Source organism: Heliangelus exortis, chromosome 1 (genome assembly GCF_036169615.1).
Source record: "Heliangelus exortis chromosome 1, bHelExo1.hap1, whole genome shotgun sequence".
NCBI lineage: Eukaryota > Metazoa > Chordata > Aves > Apodiformes > Trochilidae > Heliangelus > Heliangelus exortis.
The window spans coordinates 88,601,483-88,620,961 of NC_092422.1; the positions used below are offsets into that span (position 1 = coordinate 88,601,483).

General features: G+C 37.9%; 1 protein-coding gene across 1 annotated transcript in view; it reads left to right on the plus strand.

The window, feature by feature from the left end:
• The window catches only part of DSCAM (DS cell adhesion molecule), a 450,058-nt gene that overhangs the window by 409,193 nt on the left and 21,386 nt on the right, over positions 1-19,479 (plus strand). The window contains exons 28-31 of the mRNA XM_071752599.1: positions 4,325-4,355; positions 9,497-9,612; positions 12,347-12,496; positions 16,378-16,575. Of these exons, the coding sequence (XP_071608700.1) occupies positions 4,325-4,355; positions 9,497-9,612; positions 12,347-12,496; positions 16,378-16,575 (495 nt within the window). The remainder of the gene's footprint in view (positions 1-4,324; positions 4,356-9,496; positions 9,613-12,346; positions 12,497-16,377; positions 16,576-19,479) is intronic.

The window sequence follows — 19,479 nt, forward strand, 5'->3', positions numbered from 1 at the left end:
ATGCAGATACACTGCTAATGTGGCCAACAATCTGATGATCCAGATTGTTATGCCTCAGTTACCTGGCAGTTTCATCATGTTGACACCCATGTAAAATGGCTGCTGTGTTAATTTTTTGCATTGTGCTACCTTGTTATCAAGATATTTTGAAATAGCAGAATTTGCTCTAGAGAAATGTCAAAGCAGTATTTTAATGTTATTTACTCAAATCTCAGTGAGAGCTTTTTCAGTGTCATCAATTCTCAGAGAATTTTAATCTCATTTTTAAAAGATCAACTGTGACATGGCTGATTGACTACAAGCCTATATATTGGTTGGCCTCAATTATTCTATCTCCCTGAATTCATTTTATCAAGCTTCATTCCATTTTTTTCATCATTCTGCTCATTGCCAAGATCAGATTGATGGGACTTTCATAATTCAGATTTTTTTTTGCTCATTCTTTTTGAAAACTGATCTCATATTAGCTATTTTCTGCTCGTTTGGAGTTCACTTCATATTCTAAAAGTGTTACTGACAATCAGTATTGCTGTTCCAGAAAACTCCTTAGTAAGTTGCCTAAAAAAAATACCAACAAACCTCTGTGCAAGTTTTTCTCATCTCCTAGCTAAAAAAATGTACTGCTCTAGTAGATGTTGTGTTCAACTGTCATCTGAATTAGTTTTGAAACTGAAATCCTGTCATTACCACTTGATATGTGCCACCTGGTGGAGTTTCTTTGAGGCACAGAACTCATTTTTCCTAAATCATTATTCCGCCATTGGCTTTCCTCTCGTTTCCATCAGAAATAACAGCTTCCATGGGGAGACCTTCCAAAAGAATTCATACAAGTTACAAATGTAATTCTTGTTTTTGTGGCTTTATGAGATGTGTTTTCTTTGAAACTGCTTGACAGAGAGAATTGAGAATTGTAGATCTATTTGCAGTGCATTCTGCATGCAAACATTGTATCTGTGCTTATAGAATATGGGTGTGTGGTTCTAGCTTTAATGGTGCAAATTTAGCATAAGAACTGCAGTCTCACTATTCTCAATCCTTTTGCTTCTTTTTTTAGCATGTAGGATCAGGTAAACCTTTGCCTTCCTCCTATGTCAGTAAGATTTATTTCTTCAGGAGTACTCTATTTAGAAAGAAAGTGTGTTTTTTCTGCAGATTTTTGATCAGTTTAGTAGTTCCACAGGTCACCAGAAGGTCAATAGACTGCTGGAGTTCATGCAGCCACTCAGTAGGTCAGCATATATTGTAACACAGCAACCTGATGACTTACCACTCTTTCTCCTGACTATTAACCTAGATCCACTACTTGCACAATATTTTTCTCTTTGTTTTAAATCCAACTCTCCTTAATCCAAGCAGAAAGCATCAGCATGGTGTGATAGTTCAGACCTGGCAGCATGCAATCTAAAACTCCATCACAGCCCCTGATTTCCCAGGGGTGAGCCAAATGTGTTAAGAATTTTAAAAGAGGCTGCCCCAGCAAATGGAAGTGAGGGCTGTCAGTGGGCTGGTGCCTGCCAGTGCAGTTGTGTCAAACCCACGGAGAGGAGCAGTTTGTCTTTTTCATGAAGGAATGGGGTGATACTTTACTGGAGTAGGAGATTTGCCCCTTCCCACTGTCATTCGTGGCCTCCCCAGGCCATTATTTTCCCCACCTGAAAGCTGGAAGATGGGACACTGGCAGTGACATTGGCTCCTTTTTATGAAGCATTCTCGATTTGCTGATCAAAAGTGTAATCTATGGAATACACATTACAACCTGTAGTCTATAGTCAGTGGTTTGTGAAACTAGCATTTCTCCATTAGCTGATGTTTTGGACATGCTTTTGTATTCAGTTGCTTTTAGGCTTCTGAATTTTACATTGACAGAAACACAAGATCCCTATCTTCTTGGGATGTTTGTCCTACACTAAGCCACATACCCTGCATAATCATCGTTATCTACAGTAACGCTGCCGACTATTGTAACAGTCTACTTGTACAGTTAGTACATTTAAACCTTTTTTTTCTGCAGTTCTTCCTTGTTCAGTTTTTGACACGTAACATGACCTTTCACAATGCCTCTTGTTTTTTTTTGACTGAAGATGCACAATCTCCTGTGGATTTCATATTTGTTGACATGCACTTGAATATGTGCCACATACATTTAAGGATGAGAACACAATATTTTTTCTAGATGAGCATGGAATACAGCACCTGAGAACATGTGGGGGAGGCTATTTTTCATGTAATCCTTGTAAACTAATTTAAAAAGCAATCTGAACAACATTGGGCCAAGCAATCTTCAACTTTGTTTCTTCAGGTTTTTTTCAGTTGTGGACTAATTTCACAAGTATCCGTAGTCTTCTCTTAAGGAGGCAGCAATTTCTTCACAAAAGCTGCTTATTAACTGAAAGCAATGTTTGCATATTAAATCACTTGCATTAAGTGTGCCAGAGGGAAATGCTTGCTTAGTCCCTTCATGATTCTTGTGCTGCTAGGATAACAAGAAATATCATGAAATGTGCTGAAAAAAAAAATTACTTGGACTGGACTGTCTTTGTTGTTGGTGGTTTTTTTGTTTTTTTTGTTTTCTTCAAAAGACCTGGATCCCTTTCTAGGTCCTTAGAATTCAGTAGTAAAATGATCTCTGAAAACAGTTAAGAGCAGAAGCAGTGGTAGTTTGGTTTAGACTGATGATAAAGACATTATCATTTACTCTGTAGTAGCACTTATGAGTGCTAGCAGAAAAAGGTAATCCCAATGCAGAAAATAACTGCAATTCCAATGCAAAAAATAAAATGAGTACCTAAATGGAGCACAATTCAGATCTGATGGGACAACTCAGATGAAGAGTCCTTGACTCCACCAGGAATCTGCAATGCTTTGTGCTGAAAAGGGATAGAGGATGGTTAAAAATAAAGTAGTGGAGCAAACAGACCTACAGGAAGTGCAGAATTTCAGCTTCTCCAGTAGGAGGTCAGAAATAAAACAGGCAAAAAATAGTAAGATAATAACAAAATAAAATAAAATAATAAACCAAAGACAGGAAAAATGGCACAGTATAAAGAAAAAATGCAGAAAGTCAATGGAACAGTTTAGTTGAGGGTTTTTTTAGGAATAAAAAGAGGCTTTTATCCATTTCTTTTAAAAATTAATACAGATATAGCCAGAGTGATGCATTAAGATGGTTGTTTATTTCTGCCTGCATTCTCTGAAATTTAAAGGCAGGATATTTAAGAGGATCTCAAGCAGGGAAATTGTTGTAGGTGTAGGAGACCCAGGAGGTGATTAAGTAATAAAAAAGGTGAAATGGGGAAAACAGACCAATTCAGTTAATGCCTTGGCAGGTGCTAGTAGGTTTTCACACCGCAGATAAAAAAGAGAAATCTAAAGTTTCACATAATAGGAGAGTTGTTTGACAACTTGGAATTGTTTTCTTCTGAGATTTGCTTCACTTGATTGCACAAAAAGCTGCTTTGCTTCTGTGTGATATTCCTAAGGACTCTGGAGTCAGTATTTTTAAGTACATTTGCTTAGAAGCAGACTGCAGGATATCAAAACATAGCTGTCCATTTTTGCTGAAAAATACTACAGAAATGGCTATATTATGTTGATAAAGTTTTACAGAATGCCATCTGAAGAACACTGGGTAAACTTCATGAGTGTCTTTTGATCTGATAAATATCAGAATAATTATGTCCCCAAAGGATTTTATGCTAATAATAGCATCAATTACAACAACAGGAAGAATATATCTCTTTCAGCAGGGCTCATCCGTGTGGGAATCAGCCACCACCTGTTTTGTATATAGCCTGTCCTCTGAAGATGCAGTATTAGTTTTGAACTATTGCTAGCTGAAAAACATTCCTATTTGAGAGCAACCAAACAAGGTGACTCCTTGGAGATCTGCCTTGCTCAGAAAATCCATGTTGGCAACTGCTCATCCAGCTTGGGTTTGGGTCCTGCCCACAGGTGGAGTTCAGCTTTTCTGTCCTCTTACCTTTTTTTCCTTCCTCACTTGTTTATTTGCTAACTGAAGGAATAAAGACCCCCGTTATTTGTTAAACTGGTCCTACTTCTAGAAAGGTTCCATATCTTTTTTGAGTTAAAGGAAGTTGTGGTTTGTACTTCTCTAAGCATCTTTGGAGCTACTGAGGAGCTAAAGAGGACTGTCTAGGACAGAAATGTAGTTTCAGCAAAAATAGGCACTCTCTAAGATTATTTTATTCTTGCCACTGATCTGAGAAAAAACAGTGGTTTTACACATGGCTAATTCAAATCACTTCCTAATCTATCTACGGAACATATTTTCATTTGTAATGACATTTCTTCTGTTTTCTTCTAGATGCAAAGAGTTTGGCTGAAATGCTAATGAGGTAAGAATAGATTTAATATTTTTAAATTGAAAAAAAAAAAATCTGTCATCTATGGCATAATATTTTAAAATTATTATAGTGACAAGTGGAGAAGTACACCTTCTCTTTCCAAATCTTTTTTTCAAAACACACCGTTTGACTGCTTGCTAAGAACTAGGATATAGTGTTGGTTGAAATGGGAGAAAAAAGACAATTTGTGGAAAATCTCTGTGACGGTAAATGGTAAAACCTGAGAAGTCTTGTGGTAGTCAATTTAATTGTAGAAGCTATGTATGCCTGTTTGGACATTTTTTCTATTCAGAAAAACATTTTCATATAGTGTACCTTAGTAATTGCTCTTCAGCATTCATCTGATTGAAGCTGGTAAGTGCCAGGATATGAATATCTTTAAAATTTACAGTTATATTTATGTAATTTTCCATTGCTAGCTGCTTATACCCAAAGGTATTGACGAACGGGTAAACCCATTTATTACTTTTCAGGTCTGTTCCACCAGCTCAGCATCCAAAAATCTAATTCAGTTGTTGAATTGGAACAGAATGACTATTGTACCCACCACAATTCTTTCAAAGATGGAAATTTCATATATTCAATGTTTATTGTATTGCCTGGGGAAAATATTGAACTTTAAATCTGCTGCATATATTTGGGAATGGGATCACCATGGGATTATTTTTAAATTCAAATGAGTTTCGGTTTGCTGGAAAATATTTTTCTTTTTAGTCAACAAATTTAAGAATGTCAAAGGTATTTCACCAAATGAATGATACTCTGAACTGCCTCACCCGTGATGACCTTCACCTGCTATTGTGAGAATATACTTAACCACTGACATGGTGACAGATGGTTTTAGTGTAAACTCAGCTCTACTCCATCAGTCTGCAAAGCCATCTGAATAGTCCCACTGATGTTAACAAGACTGGTCATGCAGGTCAGGTCATACCCTTCCTATCTGCCAGTTAGAAAACTCTGCTAGCAGCAGATTGCAGGTTTAAGCAGCTTCAGGATGATAGGCTCTCATATTTTTCAGTGTTGCAGAAAATAGCATAGATTAGCATATGCAGCAAGTCCATTCCCCAAAGAAACTGAGCACAGACTGGCTGAATCTCCTGAATGAAGATATTCAGTCCCAGTGACAACCACACATAACACCTCTGCAAAATTGATGACCCAGGTTAGCTTCATTAGTCTTGTCATTGCCTCTATAAGGACATTTCAGAGTCTCACTCCTCTGACACTTAAAAAATTTTATCCAACTGCAAACCGAAGTTTTCAGGTTTTTGACCAGTTTTTTTTTTTTTCCTGTAGATATTGACCTTCAAATATAGGATTTCTTTTGCCCCCTCCCCCTGATGCACTCAGAGAGCAGTCAGGTCCCTCCCTAGCCTTTAGGTGAGAGCTGGTTTTCTAGGCAGCTCAGCAACCATCATTTCTTTTTGCTATTCCCTTCACCAACATTGAAATATGATCATCAAGTCAGTTTCTCCCGTCTCATTTTTTAACAAATAATGTTGCTTTCTTAAATAATCATATTTTGTATTTCTTTTAAAAGTGTAAAAAAAAGGCAAATAACTATTAAAATAGGACTCTGTAGAAAGGAGGGGATATAAGCCTACATTTGCAGATGCATCATAACCTGGAGCTCACAAAATTATGCTGTGTTGGGGATACTACTTTCTACAGGCTAAATGCTCTGCCATTTCTGATAGATCTGTGAAATACCTCCACCTGAAACCTGAGCTACCTACCATCACTAAATGTTCCTGAAGATTTAGCACGATAATAATAAAAAGGATAATAAGCCCTCTCCAGAGCAATAGTAACATATTATAAAGCTCCTGATATTTTTTTGTTATTATTATTATTATTATTATTTATATTTCACCAAAATCTGTTATGCTGCAAATATAAAGAAAGAGAGTATGCCATGGGTTGTTCCTTGCTGTTTAAGTATTGGACAGAGAACAGAAAATTTGCTTTAGTAGGAAGATGTAAGGGATGGAGAGAGCTCTGTATATATTGCCCTTTGAGGAGATATTTATGAGTGTGTGTAAAGCAGATTAAGAAAGGAGCTTTAGTCTTTGCTTTGAAAGTTGCTGGCTTTGGCTGTGTAAGCTAGAGGTCTGGGGAGCAGAATAAACCCCAGCATAAGAAAGCAGTTTAATAGGAGCCACGCAACTTGTTGCTGGTACCTTAAATTCACACATAAATATGCCTGCTGCTGTCACAGCTTTTTTATGTTTCTTTTGGGTGAAAGGGTCAGTCCAGCCGACTTCTTTGAAACAGTTTATTGTGAATCAGTTGCAATTGACTGAGCTTTCAAAGTTTGAACACAAGGTGAGGAATCTTTTCTCCCCAGATATTCATCTGTCAGGCTGATTACTTACAAGATTTAGTTTTCCAGGTTTTTTTCCTGACAGCCAGCTTAGATATCAGGAAACCATGAGGTCACCTGACTCTCTGCCAAGGATCCAGAATGACTTTGGGTTTAGAGAGCACCATATTTAATCCCTTTACATAACTAGCTTGATAAGTTTAACTCTCTCCTGTGCATAGATACTTTCAGTCACTCAAGTAAATACTTTTTAATTAAAGATCTTACATTTTTTTTTTAAGTATACATACGTTTTCAAAATACCTTAGGCATTGTACTTCCTCTGGGAAAAGGCCCATTTATCCAGAGACTGTAGAGAAAAGCTGAACTCAATGAGACCCAAAGACCCAAGATTCTGTCTTTGATAGTGGCCAAAAGCAGACACCTTGGTAGAATAAAAGGCTACAGCAAATGCACATTGACTCCTTCCCCAGGCAGGAGGTCAGAGATTCATGGAACCAGAGGAAATGAATTGTATTATACAGAGGTCCTTACAAGATATGACAGGTGAAGAATAGCCAGAGAGCAAGCTTGGGGATTTTATTTCTGCAGGTTAAGGAAAATATAAATAGATTCATCTCCTTCCTTTAAAAAGTTAGTCATTGGACTCCTCATCCACCAGACATAGTATTTTGGTGCCTGAATTTTCTTAGATTAGGAAATACCTGGGCACCAAACTTCAAAAAAATCCTTGCCTTGCTGCCAAGGTTTAGGTTTTTATAACCTGAAAGTTTTCCTGAATGTAGAGAGGAGTTTTCCTGAATATAGAGGCATGGATTCCAGTTCTGGCTTGAAGAACCTTCCAAGTATTTTGCATGAAGCTATCCCTGGAGCCAAGAATGGGATTCAGGGTTCTCTCTTGGCATAACTGCAAACCTTGTGAACTGGCTTGCAACTTTCTGTGCAGTTGAGTACTTTGCAATAGTAGGAATAGAGAGTGCTCAGATTGCAGAAGAGCTTCTAGTGCTCAGTGGGATGCTGAGATCTTCATTATCTGAGGAACGTATCTGATTCAATCCTTTTGTGTCCTGCATCCCTGGTAAGCAGAGAAGGGGAGCAATGATGTGTTTGTTAGACTTAATTATGTATCACACAGATTCTATATGTACCTGCTTTTATCCTATAGCTGTTGAATTATCAAATATTAATTGAAATTAGAACTCAGAAATTCAGTTTCCTACTTTGTCACAGCTCTGCCCTATGATCTTAGCCAAGGCCAAATTAAAATACCTTTAAGTTGTCATGCAAATAATACATTAGCTTCTGATTCTCTTAACATTTCAGCAACTTGTCTGGAAAGCAATAAGAGTGACTTCTGATCCATGTGGACACTGCAGAGACTTTGAGAAAGTCAGTGTGGAACTTAAGATCATTCTAGGATGCTAAACATCTTTTAAAATTTATGTGCTTAATAAGAGACTATGACCACTATTCTTCACTGATTATATATGGATAAAAGTCTGGCAGCCCTAAGGTAGTTCTCTTGAAATTTTGCTGCCACTGTGATTACATGAGGCAGTAGGTGTAGGCTGTTTGATTGTATTCCAGCTATCCATCTGTACATGATGGCAACAGTACCACTTAATCACCCAGGTGAATACAGAGATATTAAAATTTGAGATGCATAGACCACAAGAGCAGGGAAAGGCAGAAGGTAAGAATCAGACAAGAAGATGTACCTCTGTTCCTTGAAAATCTCACTCTTGGATTTGGAGCAGAATTACTGGCCACACAACAAGGAAATTCCTCCTGGAAAAGAGCTTAGGATAACCTCCAAACCTGCACTAGTTTGATCTTTCTTATGTAGGAACTTAAGACAAATTGTCTAGAGATGTGGGTTCATCACACATACATTACTGTCCTACGAAGCAGCCCACACTCAGGGACAAAGTTAACTTATGAAGCAGCTTAATAGCCCTCTGCTGATTCCCTTTACAACAATAATTCATTGCCAAAGAAGAATTAAACTGAGTGATCTACAGCTATTTGACACCAGCAAATGAGCCTCCACTTGAATTTTAAAGCTCTTTGAAGTGTCAGTACTTAGATCATACTACTGGCTGATTTGTCTTAACTTTCCTCATCCTCCCTGTGAAAGAACTATTTGCAAATATTTCCTGTCCTCCAAAGAGTAGTTACATCTAAAAGGGGGAAAAGTTCCTGAGGTTTTAGTGCTACCTAAAGGTTTCTTGGTGCAAGCTCTGTACTAGAAATGATTGTAGCACTCAATTTTACTATCCATTTTCATTTGCTTTGGGAAGACTGCTCATTTAAGAAGTAATTTTCTGGTACGCAAACTTCAAAATGAAATTGTTTCGATTTGCATGATGATAGAATAATTGTTTTATGTTCTTTTTTAGAATACTGCATCAATCAATTAGAAATAATCCATCAATGTAAACAAGGTTTGCAATTTTAGTCTTGGAACATCAGTGGGACTAAAACCTTTATTTATTTTATGTGATTTATTAATGAATTTCCTGGTTATTAATTTTCTTTTGCATTTACTAATTTCAGTGATATTTGAAATGTATTTAATGAAAAATAATGAAAAGCTAAAAAAGTTAGAAATAGTGCAGCATAATTTTTCTACCAACCTGTTTTGATCATGTTTCTGATCAAAATGTTTCTTTACTCATATCTATGAGGAATGAAAGAAAAGTTGAATCTTTCAAAGTGTTTTTACTTATTTCATTATGTGACAACATTTGCAAGTATCTTTTCATTTTGGCTGAATGTTAATGTGTCCACTTCTCTTGTTTTTTAGCAAGAACACCAGGACCTCAGATACCCTTAATAAGCAGCAGCAAACATTGAGGATGCACATAGACATTCCCAGAGCACAACTTCTGATTGAGGAGAGGGACACGATGGAGACCATTGGTAAACTCTTGTTGGGCTTTTTTTTCAGTGGTTAACAAAATAGGCACATCAGGTGTTTGTGACTCCGTAAGTTGTTATGTGACTCCTTTTACTCCACATCTTTTCTCCACTGCACATATCAAGAAAAAAAAGACCACAAAGTAACATTTGAAAACAGAACTGAATTTTTTTTTATCCCCTTTGATTAGTTTTTGAATTTAAGTAATCTCAGTTCAGTACTTAAAATACTGCAGGAAATTAGGAAAGTTAAGCTGGTGGAAGGAGCTGCTTGTAGAAAATGTAAATGAAGACTGGCAATTTCATTATTTTCATTTTAATTTTTTTTTTTTGGCTTTTCCCAGACGGTTGGATCAATGACATTAGTTATGAGGAAAATGAAATTCGGAAACAAAAACATCAGCATTTAAAGATTTTCCATATCCAGCTTCTAAAGCTTACACATTGCCTATTGTATCCACCTCTTCACAGCAAACAATATCTCTATTTCTTGATCAGTTTTCAGCTTTTGTGTATCTATGCAAAATTCAAATCTAAACCGTTTCACACAATGGAAAACAAGATTTCTCATGTGGCAGGCACATGGCTGAAATGTCATAAAAACCAGAATTTCTTGGTATTGCGCTTTGTGGTTTTTGAGTTTTTTCCCCAAGTTATTTAAATTTGAGATGTCTGAAATCTCAACAGAATAAGAATACAACCAAATGTGATTGTAGGGGTATACATTGTGGTAAGACCCTCCAGAGTGACCTTGTTGGACTGATCTTGTTAGACTTCAAACTTTTTTGGATGAAAATATGTGTAGAAGAAGCCAGTAGTGGCTGGGAATACAAGAGCATCCCAGGAATAGCGAGGAAAGCTCTGCACAGTGGGAGCAGCATCTCTGCATCTCTTGTCCATGAGCACACTGGGTAGGGACAAGCCACGTTAGCCCCACACCTTGTCACAATTTCTGTCAGTCTGGCATGAAGGAGGGTGGACATTTCACCATTTGTCCTGCAGATTTGAAAAGGAGACCTTTGCTTCACCTGAAATACAGACTTCTTAAAATCCTGATTTCAGCTTCTCAAAGTTTGCCTCTGTGGTGGAATCTTTTGTGCCAGGCTTCATCCTAAAGACAGTTTTTTTGTTTCTGAGCACCAGTGGGCTCCAGTGGAAATAGCATTAGTGCCTTAACTGCAGCAATGTGATCACTGGCTTGGTACTAGACAGCTCTCCACAAAGCACTCAGAGTAAGCCAGAACTTTGGCTGTCTTTGACATAGTTCACTGCCAGGAGGCTTTATTCCCAACTTGAACAAGAGCTCATCTTTTGCCAGAGACCGAGCGATTTCATAATGCTCATTCTGTTTATGGCCTTCTTTGGGTAAAAAATGCTAGTTATCTTATTGTGCAGAACTGTTCACCCTAATGGTGTCTGTCAAGTTTAAAAAAAAAAAAAAAAAAAAAAAAAAAAAGAGGAATGCTTAGAAGAAACAAATCAACCTCTGCTGACTAGTGAATGCACAGAAGCCCCATCACTGCCAGTTCCTTTAGAAATGCATTACAACACTATATAGCATAACATTGCATAGCAGAAACTTCTTGTGGCTTTTATTATGAATGGATAAAAAGACTAAGAAATGCAAAAGAAAGTCCTATAGTATGCAAATAGTTGTTCTATAATCACAAAGCCAGTGGAAAATTTATTGCTCTTAAATCTTCCGTGATCAAGTGGACCAGGTTCCTCTTTGGAGCAAAACAAATACAACACAGAGAGCACAACAGAAAAAGAAACAAAACAAAAAAACAAAAAAAGTACTCTACTGCAGGGATCAAGGTATGTGTAGAAATTTGGTGAATATATATACTACCCTATAGGGAACTCATAGACAGCAGACTCATACAGCAGAACAGATCACTGATTGCTCACCTTTCCCTTCCAGTCCTTGACAAGGTCAGGCTTTAACTAACACCTTCCTTTGCAGCTGCTAAAAAGCCCACAGTCAGATGGACTGACTATGTAAGAGAAACTTACATAACTCACACAAAGATGCCCAAAATTTCTTTTTTAAACTACAGTAGTAAGTTTTGGTCTAGAGAGAGCTGGTAGAACTTAGCACTCCTCACTACTGCACTCATGCTTAGAAATAATCAGCTCCCTAAGAACTGTCTTGGGTCATGGCCATCCCTTATGCAATATTCTGTCTCTGGAGAAAAAACTGACTGGTAGCAGATAAGTTAGCAAAATTAGCAAACAACCTTCTTTTGGGAAGACATGGGTGATTTCACTGAGGACATTACTATTTTTGATAATAGAAAGAAATAAAATTATTGTATTGTTGCAAAGCTCAGTTAAGCTTTCTGAAAATGAAGGGGGTGATGGCAGTGTTGAGAAGACAAAAGAGAAGGATTTAGGCCCAAAAATAGTTACACAAAAATTAGCTTTTTGGAAGGCTTCTTGGCTGCTTAATAGTCTATCTGAATTGCACATCTCTGAGGTGAAATCATGGAGACAGATATGAAAATTACTCTTATTCTTTAGTTTTGTATGAACTTTGAGTTTAAAGCCAGAGGCTCCCAAGCTGTGATAGATACTTAAAAGCCATCTTCAGTCCTGCAGAAAAGAGGGTGCTGCCACTGTCAGTGGTGGTGACCAGCTGAAAATAAGACTGGGGACTTTGCTGTAAAGCTCTTATGAAGGCAAACCCAAAATTTGTTACTCGTTATCTGACTTAGTTTTTTTTTTTAACTTCCAGATGACAGATCTACAGTTCTGCTCACTGATGCTGATTTTGGAGAGACATCTAAGCAGAAGTCATTGACTGTCACCCACACAGTACATTACCAGTCTGTGTCACAAGCTACTGGACCACTAGTTGATGTTTCTGATGCCCGGCCAGGAACAAGTAAGCATCTAAGAGAATATGTTATCTGGAGAACAGAAAACTATAAGAAAATTATTACTGTGCTCCTGTGTTTGCATCATCATAGGGTTTTACTCTTCAGTCTGAAAACTGAGAGAAATGTATTTAGGTCAGCAGAGAACATTTCTTCTACAGTTGCATTTAGTGATTCAATACGGTAAAAATTGCATGTGCATCTGAAATGTAGGTGTAATTTGGAATAATTCATATCTGGCTTTCATTAAACCTAGTGCATGCTAAATTTTAATTTCTATAATTTATTGGGTAAATTAGCTTAATGACTTTTGGTGTCTAATATATTTTTTATTGGTGATCGATCTTTATTGTATTTCAAAATATTTCTTCCCTTCTTACCTCTACATCTGGCAAGAAACACATTTCTTATTATTGCTTTTCTGAAAAAGTTGTATTTCCAGTTTTAGTTATTATGGTAAATTACTTTTCCGACATATATTTGTGCTGAGCTATTCTTATAGTGATTAAAATGATATCATAAATTAATACACTACTGCAATCCATCATTCTTATTTCTCTCATGAATGTGCTCTGTATCTATATAAATGGAAATGAAAATCTCTAGATCAGAGGAATACTTATGAGTTAGGGCTTTTACCAAAGTGTAGTTCACTAGCACTGCAATTTCTAGAATCTCTTGGATTAGTTCTATTCCCTGACCATTTTGGAAATTTTACTTGGTGAGTCTGGTGAATGTAAATGCTGAAATCCGCCTCAGTCTTTAAACAACAACTGATCTAGTCCTGACCTTGTTGCTTTTCTGACTCTGACAGTTTAAAAATATGTGAAGACTAGGTTAGTAACACCGTTTTTCATCTATGGAGAGTCATAGCATTTGAATTAAAAGAGTCAAGATACGGTATTTGTTTTCTCTCTCACACCACTCTTTTCTCACTCCTTTAGTTCATGTACGTGCTGTCTAGCCTGCTCACTAAAAGCAAAGATATCATCAGCTATTTTTTATCACGTTGGCAGGTCAAGATCATCTGGGTAAACTGTAGACCTCTGTTATCTTCCAACCCTCTCTTTTCTAATAAGGAAAGAGGCACCACTCCCGATTGCCTGCTTGAATCATACCACAGCACTTTATGGCACCAGCTATAGCATCATCACCTTCCATGCCTAATCACTTTTTGTGTGCAGTCATGTGTTTCTTTCCACTGAAATCAGGAAGATTTCTTTCAAATTATAATTGGATTTAACTCATGTGAACAAGTATGATCAGCGTCCGGCTCAGCTTTAAAAATAGAAATCCACCATTACTTTTATTATGGAGTAAATATCTGATGGCAGCATTACATGGGGCTGGATCAAAGGCTTTTAGGTAGTGTTCTCAGGATTTAAGACACTAATATACTTTTGATAAAGGCTGGACTATGACGTTTTGTCTAGACCCACAGCTTTCTCTCTGAAGAGGAGTGAAGTGCCCAGCTCAGTGGCTCAGAGACTGTGAATCCTTCTGTCTGAGTACACTCACACCCACTGGCTGGCACATATTCCCTTACATAACTTTTTAATTTGTTCTCATGTTCTTTTGTATTTATTTCTAAAAGACCTATGCTTCATGAACCTTTTTCCTTGGCTTGTTCACTTCTGCTCTCTTCAATTAGATTTCAGCACATGACAGCAGGGCTGGCTTAAAGACCAGGGCACCAGATGCACACTGTTTTCCATGACACAGGCAGCTCTGGAGTGGGCTGTGCCTGTGCTACAGAGCCCCTTATGCAGGCACAGCACAGCTGGGGCAGAGCTACTGCTCAGCACATGCTCAGCAGGATGAGCACTGATGTCCTGCATGCTGGCAGCAGGACCTCCCACCTCCTTCAAGGAAAGTACTGAAGCACAGGATGAGAACAGCTGAGGCTGGAAGGGACCTCTGGGCACTGGCTAGTCTGACTCCTCTGCTTAAAGCAAAGTTAGCTGGAGACAGTTGCCCACAGATGTGCTTGGACAACCTCTGTATATCTCTCTATATATGTATATCTCTCTCTATATATGTATCTGTATCACCTCTCTGGGCAACCTGTGCCAGTGCTCAGCCTCCCACACCATCAAGTGTTTGCTGATGTTCAGAGGGAAGTTCCTGTGCTTCTTTGTGACCACTGCTTCTGCTCCTGTCACTGGGCACCAATGAAAAGAGCCTTGCTCTGTCCTCTTTGCAGCTTGCCTTCAGGTGTTTGTGTACATCAATGAGATTCCCACTGAGCCTTCTCTTCTCCAGGACAAGCAGCCCCAGCCGAGAGTTTTCTCACTAGCATTCTCCTTCTGTCCTTCATGACTCTCCTTTAAGCAGGCATGAAGGCTCATTTCTGCCTGCACAACAGCCATGTGCCAACTTTCCACATCTGTTACAAGAAGTGGTTTATACTGACGGGTGGGTCACACTGTGTCAAGTGTGCTTTGGGATGCCATCCGTGTGAGGCATCTATGTGTTGCTCTACCAAGAGGATCAGTTATCAGTGGCACTGGGCTCATATTTTTTCCACTGCTGTAAAGGAAAGATGTGAAGTAGGAGAAGATCAGGCCACAGCTTGTTTCTTTGAAGCAGAAGAATACAAATTCTTACTGGTAATGCTTAGGCAGCAGCAATGCTCAGTCATTATCTGGGTATTGTTTTTCTCTTTAAATTGCTTCTGCTAAAGTCTCTTACCTCAAAGACTGACAACTTCACCATTTGAATGTCAAAGAACATTTGAATAGATTTGAATTTTTCATTTATAATACCCTATCTATTGTTAGTGATATCCTTTCAGAAGCTTCAAAGAGAAATCCTTCTGTGCTGATTTAGTCACTTTCTGTTTGCCACATAATGATTTTTCTATTCCACTTGCTTTGTTAGGGAGTAAAAGGCTCACTTCTTTTACAGGAGAACTATTTATTAGCAAAATTAAGAAGGTCAGTTTTGGCAGATAGTTCACTCCTACTCCATCACCCAATTATCTCTGGGGTAATGAAAAATAAAACATTGCTGTTCTTAAACAAATAACACGTGATTTTTAAAGCTTAAGAAAATGGTCAAATCTTTATGAACCTGTTGCTTCTGAAACTCCGATGGCACTATTGCCTGTTATGTTTTCTGTCTTGACTACTTGTAAAAAAAAATAGGGAATCTGTAACTGATTAATAGTGTAATATAGTAAAAGTGTCCAGATTAGGATATTTTTCCAGGATACTGATCTCTTTCCATTATTCTCAGTACAACTCAAAATCAACTTCTTAAACAATCACCAACACTTACTATATTGGAATGGTGGACTCTTCTGGATAGCTTGTATTCTCCTGGAAAACAATAGACTGTGGAAACTTAAATAAGACTGAGACTTTAAATCATAGAAGTAGTCTGCCAACCCTTTTGATGTATTCTTCTCCAAAACAGGTACATAACACTAGCCAAGGGTTATATACCTCAAATAACATTTGGGCTTAGGAAATTATATCACCACATTTCTCAGCACATGTTTTTACAAACTGAGACCATTTACCTGGTTGTTTCTGAGAGCACATCTACGCTGATAATTTACCTTAGACTTCACTTGAAAACATCCTGTGAAATCCCCAACCTGATTTCCTTGCCTTGTGCACTTTCAAATCTCAAAACATTTTTTTGTACTGGAGAACTGCTTATGTTGGAGTGGAGTGATAATGAATGTGTCAATGGGAGACTGGTAGGGCTTTCAGCTATTCAGTTTTACCGCTTTTAAAATACATGATTTCATTTTGTGGTTTTTTTTGTTGGGTTTTTTTTTTTTAACTAACGTGATGTCAGTGGCCATCCCCTTCTGACCAGGCTTGTTTCCTTACCAATTCAAGAGCCTAGAGGCAAAGACCCTCTCTGTTATCCATCACAGATCCTACCACGAGGAGGAGTGCCAAAACCGGACCCACAGCTCGCAACCGCTACGCCAGTCAGTGGACCCTCAACAGACCTCACCCCACCATATCAGCTCATACCCTCACCACAGACTGGAGGCTGCCTACCCCCAGGCCAGCAGGTTCAGTGGACAAGGAGAGTGACAGCTACAGCGTCAGCCCTTCGCAGGACACAGGTATGGAGCTCTCTGCAGGGACAGCAAACAGGACGCCAGAAGCTGCAGTAACCTTCTTGGTCCTTGATGTACTTCATTTGGTGCTTAGGTGTCATCATTTTTTTTTTGCTTTGCTAAGGTTTTTTTCTGTAGGCTGCCTATAAAGGGTGCCACCCATGCATATATTGTTTGTGATAACAAATACCGTGTCTGTGGTTTCTTCTTGTTCTTGTTCTTGTTCTTGTTCTTGTTCTTGTTCTTGTTCTTGTTCTTGTTCTCGTTCTTCTTGTTCTTCTTGTTCTTGTTCTTCTTCTTCTTGTTCTTCTTGTTCTTCTTGTTCTTGTTCTTCTTGTTCTTCTTGTTCTTCTTGTTCTTGTTCTTCTTGTTCTTGTTCTTGTTCTTCTTCTTCTTCTTCTTCTTCTTCTTCTTCTTCTTCTTCTTCTTCTTCTTCTTCTTCTTCTTCTTGCTCTTCTTGCTCTTCTTGCTCTTCTTCCTCTTCCTCTTCCTCTTCCTCTTCCTCTTCCTCTTCCTCTTCCTCTTCCTCTTCCTCTTCCTCTTCCTCTTCCTCTTTTATTCTCATTCTTACTCTTACTCTTACTCTTATTGGAATGGTCTCCCAGGGGAAATGGTGAATTCTCCCACTTTCGAATGTTTTAAGTCTCAGCTCGATGGGGTGACGAGACAAATCATATAAACAATATTAGAAGGGTCGGACCAGATGATCCTTGAGGTCCCTTCCAACCTGACATTCTATGAATCTATTTGTATGCCACACGTGCATACTGGACTCGTTTGAAAAACATGATGGTAAATATTCCTGAATCTGAAGGAAAAAGGAGGAGAATTTGCTGTGTGAACTGGCATTGACCAGAAAGGGGCAGTATTAGCAACCAACATGCCTGAGTCATAGGCAGAATTGCTTTATGGTTTGAGCTCCGTTGAGGTTAGTATTTTTCTTTTCATATCCATGTAATATGTTCATAGGGTTTATTCTAAGCAGAAAAAATGAGAGCGAAAGATCCAAGTCAAAATCCATTCTTATCACTGAATACTGCAGCAGCTAGCTCTGATTTTCCTGAGAAACATCATAGGCTTTAGTCCTCCAGATGATAAGTGGGGAGACACTGCATACATATTCTGCCTGAAGCCTTCCTCTCTTTTTGATGTCTTCACATTATAAATTCAATTGTAACTGGGAAAAAAAAAAAAAAAAAAAAAGCTTTCTTCTCTGCCTTACACTGAACAAATGACAGAAAAAGGCAAATAAATAAATGATTAAGCAGAAGAACAGTCATGAAGCAAATCTAATAAAGGTTAAATATAAAAATACTATCCAAAGGTATGCCTGACAGAAGCAAATCCAGGCTTACTCTGGCCTCCTCAGAAGGAATTGCCTGAACTCAGTGGAATAGTGTTTATCACATGAAAAAGCTGTATGTTAGAGCTACAAAGCAGCAGGTGAACCTGACTTTCCACCATGAAAAACAGTATTACTTTCTCTCTGTAAGAACAAGTATCTGACTTCTCTTACATCCAGTAATTTATATGTTGGAACTCTCAGGATTTCACTATTCATCCTCTTAAACTTGCAGACCCCTATGTTGTCTTCAAAGGGTAACCACACTCCATAGATAACTACAACCAGCTGACAAACTTCATCCTGATTTCTTCAGGTAGAATTATCATAAGGCTTTAAGGATTAACTCTAATACCTCTACAGTTACAGGTATAAATAGGAAATGTCATCTCAGAAACTATTTTTGTAACTATTACAGATTTTGAATGCACTTGCATGTGTTCCAAAATGTTATCCCCCAAGGATATTTTCCAATGCACATTACAAAGGGCAGAGAATTCAATTTGCCATGTGGCTTAATAGAAAAGCTACATGTAATGTTGTAACCAGATGTCAGAATCTATGTTTTAATGTGGCTCCTTTCCCACTCTATGTCTACCCTTGAACACACAGTGATTTATGTAAGGAATAACAAGCTGTAGTTCATGCTCAAGAAAGGTTTTTTTGTGCCAAAATTTACTTCTCTTATGCCACTTGGTGTCTGGGAAAAGAATACACTTAAATTAATCTAAGTATTTCAGAAGGTTAACATTTCCAAATAAACATTATAATAGATGTAGCCAGGTTATTTTTTTTAAGAATCAGTTGAACAAATGTTCACATTTGATAACTTTTCAAGTATGAGTTCATATTTTTTATTCAGTTGATGCAGTTAATATATGGTAGAATTTAGCACTTCTTATCAAAACAATTTCAGTTTTAGAAAGCAGCAGCTTTTAAGCTTAGGAGAAATGTATTGAAGCAGTTCATAACTGTAACTTGTTCAGATGTTCTAACTAGAGGACTAGAAATTTCCTGATGAATCCAGGTTCCATGAAGTTCACCTTGGACTTGGATGCACTTTCCTCCATTCTGGCATAGTCACCTCAGGTCACGAGATACAGAAGGCAGCAGGTCCTGACCTCCATGGACCAAACTGAACCTTTGTATGACCATCATATTTACAGACACTATGGCACTGGGCAGCTGCAGCCTTCCAGGAGTTTGTAGTTGATTAGAAATTCAGCAAGACATTGTTTTGGTCTGATTTACAAAGCAAATGTGAAAAACAGAATGATATGTCCTGAGGGAAAAGAAAAAAGAAAGAAAGAAAGAAAGAAAGAAAAAGGCTTGTTTAAGTTCTGGCCAGCTGAAAATCTAAAGCAAGTTACATCATATTGTAAAATATACTTGTCATTTTAAATAGTGCATGGTCTTATTTAGAAGTGGCAGGAGGGTCATTCTTTTGCACAATGAAAACTGATGCAAGAATCCCAATACACAATAAAAAAGATAAAGATTCACAATAACAACAAAGTTGCCTCTGGCTGCTATAGGAGTCCCATTTTTATGAATTAGCTATTGCATTG